Source organism: Phocoena phocoena, chromosome 14 (genome assembly GCF_963924675.1).
Source record: "Phocoena phocoena chromosome 14, mPhoPho1.1, whole genome shotgun sequence".
NCBI classification, from domain to species: domain Eukaryota; kingdom Metazoa; phylum Chordata; class Mammalia; order Artiodactyla; family Phocoenidae; genus Phocoena; species Phocoena phocoena.
In genome coordinates this window covers 63,276,844-63,295,129 of record NC_089232.1, presented here as the reverse complement: position 1 = coordinate 63,295,129, position 18,286 = coordinate 63,276,844, and the positions used below count along the sequence as shown (strand labels likewise).

The window sequence follows — 18,286 nt, the reverse complement described above, 5'->3', positions numbered from 1 at the left end:
TCAGACACTAGAAATTGTGATTGTTGATTAAACATCTCCCTTCATGGACTAGTACATCCTCAAATGCAATAGGAACAAGTCTTTGGGATATTATGTGCTTTTTGCTGGGAAAGGACGTTTACAGAAAAAGAATGTTCTATATCTTGGATCATCCATGGAACTATGAAGTGCTGAAAGAAAAGTTGCATGGGGCATGGGAGTCAGGAAGGGGAGATTAGAAAGGGTGAGGGAAGGGGATGAGACAGCCATAAGGTCCAGTGGAGACCATGTGATGATGTGGTAGTGACAGACCCAACTTGGAGCCAGGGAAGGTGGGCAAAGGATCTGGGTGCATGGAGTTGCAGCTCAGGAAGGTCTAGAATCAGGAAATGAATGACGTATTTTTTCCTCTACTCTCTCCTCTGCTTTTCTCTGAATGCTCACTCCATTCTCTGCAGACAGACTTTCCTTGCTCCACACGAGGAGCCTCTTTCTCCCCCACCCCTTTGTACCTTACCTCTTTTCTCCAATTCCAGTTTCATGGGGGAAGGTTGGCCCAGTTTGGTTGGATTGAGTACTATTGATTTAATTGAATAAATGGCTGGGTTTCATTTGAATTTCCATAATGAATTTTATTCCAAAAAAATCTTGTTCTCTCAGTATAAATACGGGTATTGAACTATAAATCGTAATCACTCCATAATAGTTCATTTTTAAGCAATTTTGATTATGGATAAGCATTGATAGTGAGACTTGCAAAAAATTCAGTTATTTATGGATAAACTTGCAATGGGTGCTAAACAATCATATTTTTAATTAAGTAATTTGTTCATTTATACTTTGCCTACTTCCCAAAATACTCCTGAAGCAGTTGTGCCCTAAGGCAATACAGATAATATATAATAGAAACCACAGGGGAATTGCCAACAAACACATGAAAGAATGTTCAACATCACTAATCATTAGAGAAATGCAAATCAAAACTACAATGAGGTATCACCTCACACCAGTCAGAATGGCCATCATCAAAATATCTACAAACAATAAATGCTGGAGAGGGTGTGGAGAAAAGGGAACCCTCTTGCGCTGTTGGTGGGAGTGTAAATTGATACAGCCACTATGGAGAACAGTATGGAGGTTCCTTAAAAAACTACAAATAGAACTACCATACGACCCAGCAATCCCACTACTGGGCATATATCCTGAGAAAACCATAATTCAAAAAGAGTCAGGTACCACAATGTTCGTTGCAGCTCTATTTACGAAAGCCAGGACATGGAAGCAACCTAAGTGTCCATCAACAGATGAATGGATAAAGAAGATGTGGCACATATATACAATGGAATATTACTCAGCCATAAAAAGAAACAAAATTGAGTTATTTGTAGGGAGGTGGATGGACCTAGAGTCTGTCATATGGAGTGAAGTCAGAAAGATAAAGACAAATACCATATGCTAACACATATATATGGAATCTAAAAAAAAAAAATACGGTTCTGAAGAACCTAGGGGCAGGACAGGAATAAAGACGCAGACATAGAGGATGGACTTGAGGACACGGGGAGGGGGAAGGGTAATCTGGGACGAAGTGAGAGAGTGGCATGTACTTATATATTCTACCAAGTGTAAAATAGATAGCTAGTGGGAAGCAGCCACATAGAACAGGGAGATCAGCTCGGTGCTTTGTGTCCACCTGGGAGGGTGGGAGGGAGATGCAAGAGGGAGGAGATTTGGGGATATATGTGTATATATAGCTGATTCACTTTGTTATAAAGCAGAAACTAACACACCGTTGTAAAGCAATTATACTCCAATAAAGATGTTAAAAAAAAAAAAGAAATCACAGGGGAAAGAGAGATTGCTTCATTATAACTGGACTCTAAGTCAAATGTTTGCATACATGTGTTTGCAGGGAGAACTTACAAACTTTTTGAAAATCCAATTTAGCAGAGGGCAATGGAAAATTCTTTTTTCTTTTTTTTTTTTTGTGGTACACGGGCCTCTCACTGTTGTGGCCTCTCCCGTTGCAGAGCACAGGCTCTGGACATGCAGGCTCAGCGGCCATGGCTCATGGGCCCAGCCGCTCTGCGGCATGTGGGATCCTCCCAGACCGGGACACGAACCCGTGTCCCCTGCATCGGCAGGTGAACTCTCAACCACTGCGCCACCAGGGAAGCCCAGAAAAATCTTTCTTATTTTTCTCTGATTATAAAGAAAGCCAGGGCAGTCCACTGGTTAGGACTCAGCACTTTCACTGACATGGCCCCAGGTTCAATCCCTGGTTGGGGAATTAAGATCCCGCAAGCCACGTGGTGCGGCAAAAAAATAAAAAAATTAAAAAGCTGAATATTAAAACATTTCAGAAATAGAAAGTTTTACTGTCAGGACTTGATGTCTCTTCTGTCTAGGGTTAATCACTGATAATTTGTAGATCATCTTGTATGATTTTATTCTCCGCCCCCATACACACACACACATATATACATGTATATCTTTGAGAAAGCTTGTTCAGTTATTTCCTTAGAACAATTCCTAGAAGTGGAATTGCTGTGTCAGAGTAAGCACTGATTGTCCTCCAGAAAGATTGTGGCTATTTGCTTTACCAACTTGATAAGAGAGTGCCTATTTTCTCATAACCCTAGGAAATTATCAATTGTTTTAATGTTTTCCAATTTGAGAGGTAAAAAAAAAGTTTCATTAGTATTTCCATAATTACTAGCAGAATTGAATGTCTTTCCATGAATGTATTGTCCATTTGTATTTTTACTTTGGTGATCCTCTGTTTTCCTTTTGTGTCCTCTCATAAGTGTTGCAAATGATTTTCTCTGTCGTTTATATTTAAATTTGTTAATTGAGTTTTTTTGATTCAGATATTTTGCATTTTATTGTAATGAAATACTTTTGTTTATGACCTCTGACTTGGATGTCGTCCTAAGAAAGGTCTTTCCTACTCAAAGATAATAAAACATGAAAAATATTTTTATCTATTTACCTTTGGTTTTTTATAACTTAATTTTTACATTAAAATATTTAAGGCATCTGGAATTTAGTTTAGGGGCAATTTATTTTATAAGATTATCAGCCATTTAACTCAACAGCAATTATTAGATAACCCATAATTTCCCTATGGATTTGAATAGATACTTTTGGATATTCTGAATTCTTACATACATATGGATCTGTTTCTGGACTGTACTCTCTGCAGTAAGTTGCAATACCATGTTGTTTTGACTAATGTATCTTTGATTTCTGATAGGGCACATTGCCCCTCATTACCCGTCATTGTTTTAGTTGAAATATAACTGACCTTCTAGATGTTCTAGGTGCACAACATAGTGATTCAATATTCCTACACATTACAAAATGATCACCACAATAAGTCTAGTTACCATCTGTCACCATACAATGATATTAAAATATTACTGACTATATTACCCATGCTGTACTTTCCATCCCGTGACTCGTTTATTTTATAACTGGAAGTTTGCACCTCTTAATTTCCCTCACCTATTCATTCATCCTCCCACTCCTCTCACCTCTGGCAACCACGTGTTTGTTCTCTGTATCTATGAATCTGTTTCTGGTTTATTTTTTTTGTTCATTTGTTTTTTAGATCCCACATACAAGTGAAATCCTATGATATTTGTCTTTCTCCGCCTGACTTATTTCACTTAGAGTAATACCCTAAGGTCTATCTATGTTGTCAAAAAATGGCAAGATTTTCCATATTCCATTTTATTTATATACCACATCTTTATCTATTCATCTATTGATGAACACTTAGGTTGCTTCCATATCTTGGCTATTGTAAATAACGCTGGAATGAACACAGGGATGTATATATCTTTCAAATTAGTGTTTTTGATTTCTTTGGAAAAAATACCCAGAAGTGGAATTACTGGATTGTATGATAGCTCTGTTTTTAATTTTTTGAGGAACTTCTATACTGTTTTCCATAGTAGCAGCACCAATTTGTAATCCCAACAACAGTACATGAGGGTGCCCTTTTCTCCTCACCCTCACCAACACTTGTTATTTGTTGTCTTTTTGATCATAGCCATTTTGACGGGTGTGAGGTGGTATCTCTGTGTGGTTTTGATTTGCATTTCCCTGAGATGAGTGATAAGTGATGTTGAACATCTTTTCATGTGTCTGTTGGCCATCTGTAAGTCTTCTTTGGAAAAATGTTTATTCAGGTCCTCTACCTATTTTTTAATTGGGTTGTTTGTTTTTTGATATTGAGTTGTATGAGTTCTTTGTATATTTTGAATATTATCCCCTTATCAGAGATATCATTTGCAAGTATCTTCTGCTATTCAGTAGGTGGCCTTTTCATTTTGTTGATAGTTTCCTTCCCTGTGCAAAAGCTTTTTAGTTTGATATAGTCCCAGTTGTTTGATTTTGCTTTTGTTTCCCTTGCCTGAGATCATTACTCCTCACCTTAAACAAACAATTTTAGGTTATTCTCAACATGTTCACTTCTATAGGAACTTTAGAATCAATTTGTTCATTTCAAACAAATTCCCACCGGGATTTTGACTGCATTACGTTAAATGTATTCTTTGATTTTTGAGATAATTTAACATTTTAAAGTTTCATTTTCTATTGTCATGGTACTGGGATTTGTGAATTCACCAAGCCTTGCTCCTACTCAACCCTGAGGTCTCAGTTGAGACCTTGCTTTCTCCAGGAAACATTTTAAAATCTCCCTTCCCCACTCCCCCAGCACTCTGTCTTTATCCTCAGCGTTGCACTTATCTCATTATACCATAAAGGCATCTCAATTTTGTTATCTCCCACTAGATTCCAAGCTCCTTGATAGAAAGAATAATATGCTAGTTATCATTGCTTTCCCAGTAACAATTCAGAGGCTGATTCGTAAATAGTCATTCAATAAATATTTGCCTTTCCTTTACAGTCTGTGTTTAGAAATTATGACCATGACCAGGACGGGTACATCTCCCAAGAGGACTTTGAAAGTATAGCTGCCAATTTTCCCTTCTTGGATTCCTTTTGTGTGCTGGACAAAGATCAGTAAGTTTAATTTTGTTTTATTGTAATGCAACTGTCCCGAAGCAGAAAATTACTACGAAAGAAGAACAGGGAAACCTTTAATTTATGTCTTGACAGAGTTGATCCTAGTGTATTGATGAAAGGTGTCTAAGGTGTTTTTTCACTGATTTTTTTCTTGGTGTCCACAAACATGACTGGCTGGATGGAATCACAGGGCAGACCACATCATCGGTGTTAAGTACATGTGTTCACTTACAAATTAGCCCAGCTCTCCATTTCCGATATTACTGCTGCAACTTAGCTAGTTCATCAACCCCAAAACCTCCATCAAAAAAGAATAGAGACTAAATATAGTTAGATCTAGCATGGTGGAGTCCTCAGCATCAGTGCACCGGGGGCAATCTTAAAAGTCATCAAGTAAGTAAGATCTTTTTTTACATTACTTACGATCTTCAGGAGAGCAGGTGATGGCTGCAGATAGCCAAGAAGTGTTTATGCTTTGTTTTTTCCTTTGCTAGTTCAGAGGTTGTCTTGAGAAACAAAGGAAAAAATATATTTCTCTTTGGCTTCATATGATTCATGGGAGATTAAATAACTTCAGAGGCTAAAACCTGGATCATTAAAAAAATATAATGATTAAAAAAAAATTTGCCAAGAAACCCTGGCATTAATAATTTTATCACTTCATTTTTAGTTATGTGAGATCAGTTCCTAGTTTAAAAATCATCTGTAATGAAATGCTGGATTTTATATTGGTTAAATGTCCAAGTTATATCACATTAAAATTCTCTAATATTTTTGTTGGTGTGAGAATTAAACGAAAATTAAAGCCTTGGTACTTTATCATAAACGTCTTAAAACCTTAATCCATCTTCATTGTATAACAGAGAATACTTTCAAAATAAAATTAAGTTATTAGAAACATACACTTCCTTTATAAAATAAAACTTAAGTTTTATTTTATAAAACTTACTTCCCACTAACTACCCACTTCTTCCCTCAGTTTGTTTCTGTCAGTGACATGTTCGTAGAACATGAACTTAAAATCACTTCCCAGTCTTCATTTTGTTTCTCTGCTGGTTCTTGTTTGGAACAGAGAGTGTCCCAGCAGATATATTTTTTTTCCTAAGAAAACTTTTTTCCCCTAAAAATGAAGGTTTAAAGTATTCATAGCTTACATGATTTCTTTTGTCAGACAGGCTTAGATATGTTGATTTTGAGAGAAGAATGGACCATCCAGGAGAAGATTCTAACAAGTTGTCAAAGATATGGTGCCAAGATTCAGTAGAACGGTTAGGGCAAGAGATGTAGATTGTTAGGTCTTCAGCCCAGTCGTGTTAGCTGGAGTTCCAGGAGTGTGAGCACAGTCTGATGGGAAAGTTTAGAGGAACATGAGCACGGGGACGCAAGGAATGCAGCTTCAGGGACTCCTCTCCCCACGTGCAGCAACTGAAAGGAAGACATGGATCCTGCAGAAGAGCTGGCAAAGGGGGCACATAAGAGGCAGGAGGGAAACCAGGGCTACATGGAATCACAGGGGACTGTGGAGGAGGGAGTGTCAAAAAGGAGGAAACCTGTCCCATGTCACATGCTGCCAGGAGGTCAAGTTCAAGGAATGAGAAAAGGCCGCTGAGGATGTCACTGTGACAGTTTCAGTAGAATGGTGGGTTAGAAACCTGATTATATGGAGGAAGGAATAATTGAAAGAAATGGAAAAAATGTCTAACGAGTACTCTTCTTGAAAACTGCAGGAGTAAGAGAAGAAAAAGGGAAAAGACAAATGTTGGAAATGGAGGCAGGATTGAGGAAAGACATTTGTAAGGAGGGGAAGTCCTGAGTGTATTTGTAAACAGAGGAAAGAGTGGGTGACAAGATGCAGCAGGAGAAACATGGTCCTGGAGAGGCTGGAGAGTGGGGGAGGGGAGAATGACCCCAAGAGAGGACTGACGAGATATAAAGGAATTCTGAACTGGCATGGAAGGGTATGGAGAGAAGGCAATATGCAGCTCCCTTACACCAATGGATTTGATCTTTTTTGGTAACCAAGATGTCAGGGTGTGTGGTGGTAGATGCAACCAGAGTTTCTATGTGGAGAAGATCTGGGAGAATCACTCTAGTGAATGATCTGTGAGCCAGTAAGACATGAATGAAAAGATTACCAATGGTAGTGGCCTGGATGACATCAGGCAGAATGAATATGAGAATGGTTGGTCCAGTTTTCACAGTTTTCTGCCTTTCTCCAGCAACCTGATCCTTGCAAACTCTATTGTGAGGCAAAGGCTAGAAAGGAGATGTCTTTCTGGAAGCTACTACTTGGTAATGAAGAAGACTTTCTGTGCTGCAGTGCACAAGCCACACACACACACACACACACACACGCACACATACATATCTTCTGCTTGCTAAGAAAGCCTTTGACACTGAAAGCTGTCCTTTGAGTTTCTCTCTTTTCAGATGTGACAGGAAAGTGAACATTCCCCACCCCCCACCCTCCGCTTTTGTCCAGAAAGGTTTGGGAGGTGAGTGATTTAAGTGTGGCAACTACTTAGCAACATGGTATTCAAAGATCCCTCTCTTCTTTGATTCTCTTCACAGGGATGGTCTAATTAGTAAGGATGAAATGATGGCTTACTTCCTGAGAGCTAAGTCCCAACTACACTGTAAAATGGGACCGGGATTTGTCCATAATTTTCAGGAGATGACCTATCTCAAGCCAACCTTCTGTGAACACTGTGCAGGATTTGTAAGTCTGTTTTCCATTGCTTTCTCTTCTATGTAGTGATTTGTGCAGTATTCTGAGAATGTGGGAAAATGATACATGAACAGAGTCCATTGTCTGCCTTAGATCCAAAGTAAAACATGATGGCTCCCTGAAATTAAACATTCAATTAAAAACAAAAGCAAGATCTGCAGATTTAGCTATGTTCTTTCTAGTAATGCAGGGCTGGAGAAGACAGGGAAGGTTGGTGAAGCGTATTAACTCAGGAGAGCAGTTTGTCTGTTAATACCTGCCAGGGAAAAGTTCTGCCCAATAAGCCATGGCATCCATCACTGAGTGCGATTAAGTGGTATATTTATTATAGCCAGTTCCTCTCAGTCCTTGTTTCATATGGTGTCAGTCACTAGAAATCTATCATGATATGGCTCCATAATTCATAACTCAGAAAGGAAAAAAAATCTTTTCGAAGAGAAGATGGTTATAATAATAAATAACATTTACTCGGCATTTGACAGTAATAAAATATTTCCTGAGGGATTAGTGTAATTAATCCTCATAACTAGCCCATAAGGTGGGCCTTTTACTCTCCGCATTTGCATATGAATGTAGAGAGGTCCAGAGAGGATAACTCAAGTTTCCCAGGATTTCACAGCCAGTAATGACTAGAGCCGGGACTCAAACTCTAGTGTTCTGGCTCTACCTACACCACTGCAACAAATGAAGGTTGTACACCTCGCTTCCCCACATCTGATGATCCTTTAGCAACTAAGGTCATGTTTGGCCCTGGTGTTAAACAAAGACCCTCGAGCTCTGAACATCTTCTAGTTGATATCCAAGTAATGTAAGATGGAAAATGTAGTACTCTACACAAGGGTAGCCCAGCAGCCAGGTGAGTGGCATTTGTCCAGATGCCAGCTCAGTTTTGTTAGCTTCATTCAGCAGTCATGTCCCCCTGTGGACCCGTATGGAATTCGTAGCTGATATCATATACACTCCCATTAAATTACATTTTTCGCTTTCAGTCTTGAATAACTGGCTTTGGGGAGCCAAAGGGCAGGCATTTGAATTCAAGCACACACCCCGCTGAGAACAGGTAAATTAGAGGCAGTGGTTACCTCAAAGATGGCCCCCCATGATCATAGAAGCTGCTGTGATCAAGGGGCAAGGCAGCCTAACCAGCTCTCTTAGCCCACCCCAGGGAAAGAGAGGTTCTCCTACCAGCTACACCACTGGGATTTCATCACCTGGCCATTTTATCATCAAACAAGTACTTTTCCTTCTTCATGTATCTCTCTTCTGATGGGAATTTTTGCCTGTATCTAGACCTGAAAAATGCTCAAGTGGTACGGAGCCATGTGTAACTCTCTCCTGCAGAGTGAGGCCCAGGGAATCTGTTTGGCCCTGGCCTGGCACAGCCAGAAGTCAGGCTGAGACATCTGACCCATGGTGTGGTGTGAGAGTTGGTAGGTCCTTATCAAATCTCAAGGTCTTGTCTCTGCTCTCCAGTCCTTCTGGATGTCTCTCCCTTCCATGGAGGCTCTGATTCTATAGAAGCAGCAAGGTAGGCTTTCTTGGGAGCTTCCACACACTTCCCTCCCCAACTCATCAGAGCGGATTTGCTGGCGCTAGGTTTTTGATGCAGCTGTGATCAGGTCGAAAGCTCTGGACTTGGAGTCCAGAACTCTGACTTTGAATCTCAATTCTGCCTCTTATTAATCTATGTCCTTGACCAAATCATTGATCATCTTTGAGTCGCTGTTTTCCTATCTGTAAGAGGGGGTTAAGACTTACCTGCCACGTTGTTGTAGTATTAAATGATATCAGACATGTTGCATACCACAGAGCTCAGAGTGAATCTTTCTCTTTTTTTAGTGTTCCTTTATGCTTTTGGAGTTTTATCGAAATTAACTAATTCAGAGTTTTAATATCCCTTTTTATTTTTCAAAATATACTTAATTTCCTTGCTATAATTTGAATTGATCTTTACTCACACACCTTTTTTAAAAAGCTCTTTGGTTTTCAAAGGGATTTATAAATACCATGCTCTAGCTGGGTCATTGAAAGGAACTGTGGGGGAATAGAAGGAACTATATTTTAGTGCTTGGACCACCTGCTTTTGAAATAAATTCCATTTTAAGGGTAAGGAAGACAAATAGACACTGCTTGACATACATTGATTTTAGAATTAGAATTCCAGAGCTGAAAGAATTTTGCTAATTCCCTTATTTTGAGCTCTGGAGAAGTTAAGTGACTTCCCTAAGGTCACACGGATCACTAGCAGCAGAACCATGACTCATGTTTAGTTCTCCTTACTCCCAGTCGAGTGCTCCTCCCACCACAGTCACTCCAAGTCTTACAGCAGCCTCAGGTCTCTAAATCAGAGACTGTGGGAAGTACCCTCTCCTGTCCTTGGCTGGCACGCTGACCCAGAGCCTCTTCGTGCCTCGTGTTGTCTCCTGCTTCTTTTTTTTTTGCGGTACACGGGCCTCTCACTGTAGTGGCCTGTCCCGCTGCGGAGCACAGGCTTAGCTGCCATGGCTCACGGGCCCAGCCGATCCGCGGCATGTGGGATCTTCCCGGACCGGGGCACGAACTGCATCGGCAGGTGGACTCTCAACCACTGCGCCATCAGGGAAGACCCCCTGCTTCTTAAGTAAGCATTAGCAAGCAACGCCCTGACTTGCCTGCCTCATGGGACTCATGCTTGACTTCATCTTCATCAGCAGTTTCTGCAGCTATGCTAATAACGTGCCATAGCCAGAGATTTGGATGCTTCTTAAACCTTATCCTTTCTCGTCCTAGATCAGCGGCTTTTGTTCTGATCACACACAAAACTCCCAGGAGCAATGGCTTCCTCTCTTTCCCTGAAGTGACATACTCTTCACATTCTTCTTTTCCTACTTACTAGCTATGAGATCTTGCCAAATGACTTCACCTCTCTGTAGCTTAGTCTCCTCATCTGTAAAAATGAGAAAATTATTATTACCTATCTCATAAGGATATTGTGAGCATTAAATGAATTGCTACATGGGACTTCCCTGGTGGTGCAGTGGTTAAGAATCCGCCTGCCAATGCAGGGGACATGGGTTCGATCCCTGGTCCGGGAAGATTCCACATGCCACGGAGCAACTAAGCCCATGCGCCACAACTACTGACCCTGCGCTCTGGAGCACGCGAGCCACAACTACTGAGCCCACGTGCCACAATTACTGAAGCCTGCACTCTAGAGCCCATGCTCTGCAACAAGGGAAGCCACCACAATGAGAAGCCCGTGCACCGCAACGAAGAGTAGTCCCCGCTTGCCACAACTAGAGAAAGACTGCGTGCAGCAACGAGGACCCAACGCAGCCAAAAATATATTAATTAATTAATTAATTAATTAAAAAAATGACTTGCTACACATAGCTTAAAACTGTGCCTTTCACATAGCAAGAGTTCATTAAATGTTAGCTATCATTGTTATTTTTCTTATTACTATTACCAAGGGCTCTGTGAGGAAACGATTTCTCATCACTACAAAGTTTCCCAGATGTGGGACCTTGCAAGTTATTTAACTTCCTGCATCATCACACTCACCTTTTATAAAAGGGAAGCAAACTGGATTATCGTAAAGATCCTTATAGCTCTGACAGATGTGATTGGCCTACCCACCCACTTTCCTTTTCTGTACTGACGCCTCCCCATCCCTTTTCCAGTCATCCTAGGCACCTGAGGCCTCGCTTCCAGTTAGTTGTCTTAATAATCCTTCCTGTCTCCAAGGCAAAGTGTTGCCCTGTCCCAAGAGGCATTTGCATCTTAATAATGTTTTCTGAAGGACCAAATAACTTTTAAGGCTCAAAGGAATCACTCTCCACTGATGGAATTTCCTTGTCAGAAAGAGAGTAAGGAGCAACTTTCCCAAAGCCTTGAATCCCTTCACATCAGTAGCTACTCTCCTAGGGCCATGATGCCCACACTCAGGGCATTGTTCTGCTATAACACATTGTGAACAACACTCCCATCAATGCCAGTAGCCCACCAGCCCTCTTTCTTTCAAAATTATTTTATTAGGTAGATATCAGCCACTTAGCCTAACCACTCAAAGTGTAGAAATGGAGCTTCTCCAACTTGAGCTCAGCCCGTTTAATTCATCAGCACTGTATGTTCCTGATGCCCCTGGTTCCCACATGCAAGAGCTGCAGGAGGCCTGGAAAAGGATGTGGGAAGTCCCCCTCTTCACAGGGATTACAGTGTGGCAGAGGTTTGTGAAGACACCACCACCAGGATGATGCCCCTGAACCGCCTGGGCAAACACTCCCTTGTTAAACTGTAGGCCCTCACATCTCTCCTGAGACTCTCGTCACTTCCTACATCCTACTCCTTACTTGGTTGGCAGAATCTGAGCCTTTTCTGCATCTCCCACAGCCCCAGCACAGGCCAAACACACAGCAAATGCAGAGAATAAATACACAAACAAATGCAAAATCTTTTCCTCTTCTGTATTCTTTCAAGGTAGAAATGCTTCTCAGAAGAGAATCAAGCAAAATCCAAACGCTTTAGTGGGATGCATTGCTTCGGTCGCTTAATTTACCGTAGGGGGCGCCAAGAGCAGCTAGTGTGATTTTCAAAAAAAGCAGAGGGAGCCAGGGGCTATCAAAGGCAGAGTGACAGAGTCTCCCTGTGCGTTTTGCTGAGAGCGCATTATGCCAAAGTCCAATAAATGCACCAACCTCAGTTTCCCATCCCAGCTCCCGTCTGGCTCCCAGAAAGAAAAGGGAAGCAAAACTCCTGTTATTGCCCCAGCTGCCGTGGGCTGGGAGAGGGTCCTTCTATCTGACAGGAAGGGTGTCAGGAGCAGCTACATCCTGTTTGTGCTCTACCAGGCATCACGCTTCCCAGGACTTCCTTCTCTGTGGCCTTGTTTTCTTTCCAGATTTCTCTCCAGATTCCCTGACATTACTTTGTCTTTTGTTACAGCTCTGGGGCATAATCAAGCAAGGATACAAATGCAAAGGTAAATGTTACTTTGTTAAACTTTTTATTTTATTTTATTTTATAAATTAATTTGTATTGGAGTATAGTTGCTTTACAATGTTGTGTTAGTTTCTGCTGTACAGAAATGTGAATCAGTTATACATATACATATCTCCCCTCTTTTTTAGATTCCCTTCCCATTTAGGTCACCACAGAGCATTGAGTAGAGTTCCCTGTGCTATACAGTAGGTTCTCATTACTTATCTATTTTATACATAGTAGTGTATATATGTCGATCCCAATCTCCCATTGTTAAAATTTTTAAATGTGACTTTTGGGGCAGGAATCGTATTTGTCTGAGGGAAACTTTAAAGCTCTTGGCAACACAGAGAAATTGGGGCTTTGGGGCTACTGGCAACTGAAGAGTTAACGGTCCAGTAAAGGACTCCCTGAAGTTTTGGAGATCCCAGGCTGGAATTTTACCGCTTGTTACAAAGAGCAAGGAAACCACACTTATTAGCCCACACACATCTAACCCCTATCTCTAAGATGTCTTGCCCATCATCAGCACACATTTAAGGTGGGAATTCTGAGGAGGGCAAGGCTAACGGAAATACTGTATATAAGAACTTTGTCCTTCAAGGGAAAAAAAAAACCCATGCTCATTTCTGCAATACATATGCATTTCTTTCTACTCTCACATAGCTATTCCTTTCTCTACTAAATCACAGATGATGATGAGAAAAGAGGAGATACATTTGCCCCTTTCAATGAATTTGTTCATATACTTCCCCCATTTAATTGAAATTTATAGCAATTGAATAAATATATATTTGATAAATGCAATAGGAATGTTTGGCTACTTGTAGATGTATGATTATTACACATTATTGGTGTTCAGAAAACTGCTGGATATTTTATGCAGACTGTTTATACTGGTTCTTTTAAGAATCTGGTAATGCTCTTGAAAAATATAATAAAGCCACAAAATGAAATATCTTCATCACAGCATGCCTTCAGATTAATAATGTTCCCTTGTGATGCCTTTTTTCTCTAGCTGTCTTTCAGTATTTGGCCCTCATTTTACATGGACAGGGAACTTCCTTGAACCTCTATGGGAGCCACCTTTTAGTGCTCAAAAAACAAACAAAAAAACCCTTCCCTTTTGTTCTCTGAATCAGTTGACTTAGTCTAACTTGAATTTTTACTTTCAAGCAGCAGAGATACTGGTTTCTGCCCCTTATCCCCTAGACACACACAGACACAATTTTGTGAAGATGAAAATCAATTAAACCCTAGGATCTCTGTTCAGATGGTATTTCTCTTAAAGACATATAGAGTGAAAAGTCTAATTAAAATAGACCAGACATGTCATTGCAATTTGATCTTTCCCTGATGTTATTAAAAAACCATTTGAAACAAGACCATTTAGGGGAAAACGAGTATTGGAAATAATGAGAAAATTCCTCTTTGATGGTGAGAGAAATATACCCTATAAAATGATCATATCTGTTCAGTGATTTCAGAGAAATGTAGGACCCTCATCGTATGAAGTAATTGTGTTGCTATCTTCCAAAGTGGCCAAAATTTTGTACCCCAAGTAGCAATTAATATCTACCTTCTTAACTAAAGCATCTAATGGGAAGGCCACAGAATCTGCTGCATGCCATTTCCAAGCCATAGTCAAATCTGAGACATGTTTATTGAGCATATGCTCACCTTGTCTTCTGCTTCTATGCCAAGAAAGGAAGCAAAAGATATAATCGCTTGCTCTGGAAAAGATTTTGGGAAATGAAGAAGAATAGAAAATGCAGACAAATACTGAATGGAGGGACACCTTGCTGTAAATATTTAGAGGCAACTATAGGTCCTGGGAGAGACTAGATGCTGAGGCTTCTCACCCTCATTCTGGCTCAGGGAGCCTCTTTGTGGGGAATCCATCTTGGTCTGGAGAAGAACCCCAGTTCCATGTAATTTGCATTTAATTTTGGGCAAAGGCAACTCCCCATTCAGGCTGTCCCTGCTTGTTGCTCCCCAGCACTTCAGTGAACTGTGTAGAAGAAGCAGCTGAACAAATATAAGAGAGAACTTTAGGAACCCCAGGAAGGGAAGAGAGTCCCACTGGCCCTTTTACTAGCCCTAGACACACCCTGTGGACCTGAGATTAAACACAGAAACAAGGGTGGGGGAGGGGAGGCGTGAGAGCCCAAACGCCAACCTGGAAGCCTGGTCAGCACCTGACATGTGGTTCACACTAATCACCTGTGATACTTTTGGTTGTTTCAGACTGTGGAGCCAACTGTCATAAACAGTGCAAAGACCTCCTGGTTCTGGCCTGCCGGAGATTTGCCCGGGCCCCCTCCTTAGGCAGCGGTCATGGGTCACTGCCTGGAAGTCCTTCGTTGCCTCCAGGTAATGTCCTCAACTTTCTTTCCTACTGCGATTTCTCTCTGCTCACCTTCCATGCCTGCACTTTGGTTGGAGTCTGGATCTAAAGCTAGTCAGAGCCATTATAAACATAAAGGTCTTCAGGGTAAGCAGCAGTGGCTAAAGACCCTTGAACCCTACATGCTCCTTTTGGCTTTTGGGTCTCAATAACATGCAGTTCACCTGAGGTCAATTTCATTTCACCTCTGGTCTGTTCCTCTAGGACCTTACCCGTAGGACTCCTGTTGTTTGCACCCACTTTGACGGTTTGCTGAGAAGCAGTCAGATGTATGATTATTCACAATAATCACAGTAATCTTTCCCCTTCCAGTGCAGGATGAGGTTTTCGAGTTCCCTGGCGTCGCAGCTGGACACCGAGACCTGGACAGCAGAGCCATCACACTGGTCACAGGCTCCTCTCGCAAGATCTCCGTGCGGCTGCAGCGGGCCACCACCAGCCAGGCCACCCAGACCGAGCCTGTGTGGTCAGAGGCTGGCTGGGGGGACTCAGGGTCCCACACCTTCCCCAAAATGAAGTCCAAGTTCCATGACAAAGCAGCAAAGGACAAAGGCTTTGCCAAGTGGGAAAATGAGAAGCCCAGGGTGCAGGCTGGTGTGGATGTTGTTGACCGAGGCACTGCGTTCGAACCAGACCAGGATGAAGCTGACATGGTTGAGACCAGACAGGACGGTGAGGTCAGTGCTGGTCAAACCACAAATAAAATCAGAAGAGGGAGGCTGAAAGCAGCTGAGATGAGTGTTATAGTGAGTCCACAAGGCAGCCTGGTAGTTTTGAAAGCAGAATGGTTGGGAATCAAGACATATCACTTTTAGTCTTGTCTTTGGCTAGTTATGTGACTCTGGACAAATGGTCTCTTCTCCTTGGACATCAGTTTTATGATGCATAAAACTGAACCGAATGGGTTCTAAAACTCAGTGAAGGTTTCTGTGTCTGTATACTGACGTGATGTCCAGGGACCCTTGACTGTTGCTTGTATCCAATATAACAGTACGCTCTACCCATCAGCTTAGTTTTCCAAGCTAGAATCAGGGTCCAAACTCAGAGGAGGCAGTGAAAGCAAAAGACATGTAGATAGAGAAGGAGAGCTGGAAACTCTTGCTCTTACTTAAAAAAAAAAAAAAAGGCTTTTGACAGCATCATGGAGGAGAGGGTGGTGAATATCAGAGACATGGGGACCTCAGGGTTCTATGTGTCAGGCTTTGCCTCCACACAAAAAGTATGTTCAAATCAACCAAAGCAAGTTGGGAAACATATGGAATTTGTTAGAACAAGCTGAAAATATAAATTGATTCAAGATGGACTTAGATAAATTTATTAGTCAATAGTCCATAGTGTATTAAGAAAAAGGATTTGGGGAAATTGGTGTCACATTCCTAACCTGAAAGTAATGTCATGGAGGGAAGCCATTGCCTCCCTACTGAATCATTTTCATAAACAGAATATTAGGTTAGGTAGAGACCCTACTGGATCAAGCCGGTGCTCTTTTTTCTCATGACTGGTCCTCCACATTCCACCTGTCCTCAGGAGATCTAAGCGCACAATCTCCATAGTTTCCTATGATGGGAAAATCGCCAATGACCTTTAACCAAAATTCCTCTAGTTCCTTCCTCATCGAAGACAATTAGTAAGGATGCCGCACATGGTCTTCAGTAGTATGAAGTTTATTGTAAGTTCCTTCTGAGCCATTGTTTCCTTTCTTTTAACACCAACTTTTTTTTTTTTTTTGTGGTACACGGGCCTCTCACTGTTGTGGCCTCTCCCATTGCGGAGCACAGGCTCCAGTTGCGCAGGCTCAGCGGCCATGGCTCATGGGCCCAGCCACTCCGCGGCATGTGGGATCTTCCCAGACGGGGTCACGAACCCGTGTCCCCTGCATCGGCAGGCGGACTCTCAACCACTGCACCACCAGGGAAGCCCTAACACCAACTTTTAAAACAGCTTTATTGAGATATAATTTATGTACTATAAAATTTACCCATTTAAAGTGTATAATTCAATGGTTTTTAGTATATTCACTGAGTTGCACAACCACCACTACAATCTAATTTCAGAACATTTACATCATGTGCTTCGTGGACTACATGATCTTTTATTTCCCTCTATAAATCTTGAGTATACAAGGCACTGATCATTTGAGATGTTCCCTTGAAATTATCTGATAAACTGCTTTCTAGGAGTAGTCTGATTTTTTTAAATGAGATGCAGCCATACAACAGGTTCTGATTCGTATTGCAGGAAGGCTGACTTCAGGCTGAGGACACTGAAGGCAACTGTGTTGGCATTTGGAAGGAGCAAGATGAGACGCTCTGAAGAACACTCCAAAACTCAGGAAGTTATCTGAAAAGATATCTGGACATTTACTGCCTTGTGACACTGTGGTATCTCCCTTATTGAACTATGGGACAGAGGACTTACCCTATGAACTATTTATTTCCTCCTTCCCTGCTCCTAGTGAGGTGCCACAAAGACTGTGTTATGTAGTTGGTAGTTTTCTCTCCTATCTTTCTCTAGAGCCATTTATATACGGGTGAAATGAAAGCTTTTGTGCATGTACTTGATATTCATTCTCTAAACTCAGACTTTGCTTTTTCTGTGAGAATGTTACTTCCGTATTTTTATAAACTTTTGAGGGGGGTGTTTAACGAGGAGTCGATTTAGGGGTCTTTTTGTGTGCTTTTTGGACGGGACCAGGACTTATCTTTTTGAGGGACAAGGAAGCTCTTCCAGACTTGGAAGGCAGTGGTTCTTCTAATGATGATCTGCTGCAAGGAGAAGCTGTTTACATTGTTCTTACCATACAGTTGCTATTATAATGTGTAACAAGTCGCACTTCTATAATCATATAAGTCTTGCCAATTCTGCATCACTAGGTAGCTATGACACAGTCATGAAAACTATCCTAATATTTATCATTGTCATGGGGGGAAATTAACTAAATACATGTCCCATCTCACTAGGTTTAGCCATCTTTCATAAGACTGCTATTAAGAAGTATGAATAACAATTTAAAAAATCAATTCAAGTTTTTGGGAATAAAATTCAGGAGAAAAACAAACCATCCCTCAAACCCCTTACTGAAATGCAATTTTTAAAATTCAACCAGCAATTTTTAAAACCTCAAAATAGTTTTGAGAATTTTGTTTGTTATAAAAGAAAACTTTTTGGTTGTGAAA

General features: G+C 41.2%; 1 protein-coding gene across 1 annotated transcript in view; it reads left to right on the top strand.

Annotated features, from left to right (window-relative positions):
* The window catches only part of RASGRP3 (RAS guanyl releasing protein 3), a 42,326-nt gene extending 24,442 nt beyond the window's left edge, over positions 1-17,884 (top strand). Inside the window, exons 12-17 of the mRNA XM_065891742.1 lie at positions 4,898-5,013; positions 7,588-7,735; positions 12,668-12,704; positions 14,951-15,076; positions 15,423-15,787; positions 17,349-17,884. Of these exons, the coding sequence (XP_065747814.1) occupies positions 4,898-5,013; positions 7,588-7,735; positions 12,668-12,704; positions 14,951-15,076; positions 15,423-15,787; positions 17,349-17,357 (801 nt within the window). The 3' untranslated portion in view covers positions 17,358-17,884. The remainder of the gene's footprint in view (positions 1-4,897; positions 5,014-7,587; positions 7,736-12,667; positions 12,705-14,950; positions 15,077-15,422; positions 15,788-17,348) is intronic.
* The last annotated feature ends 402 nt before the right edge of the window (positions 17,885-18,286 follow it).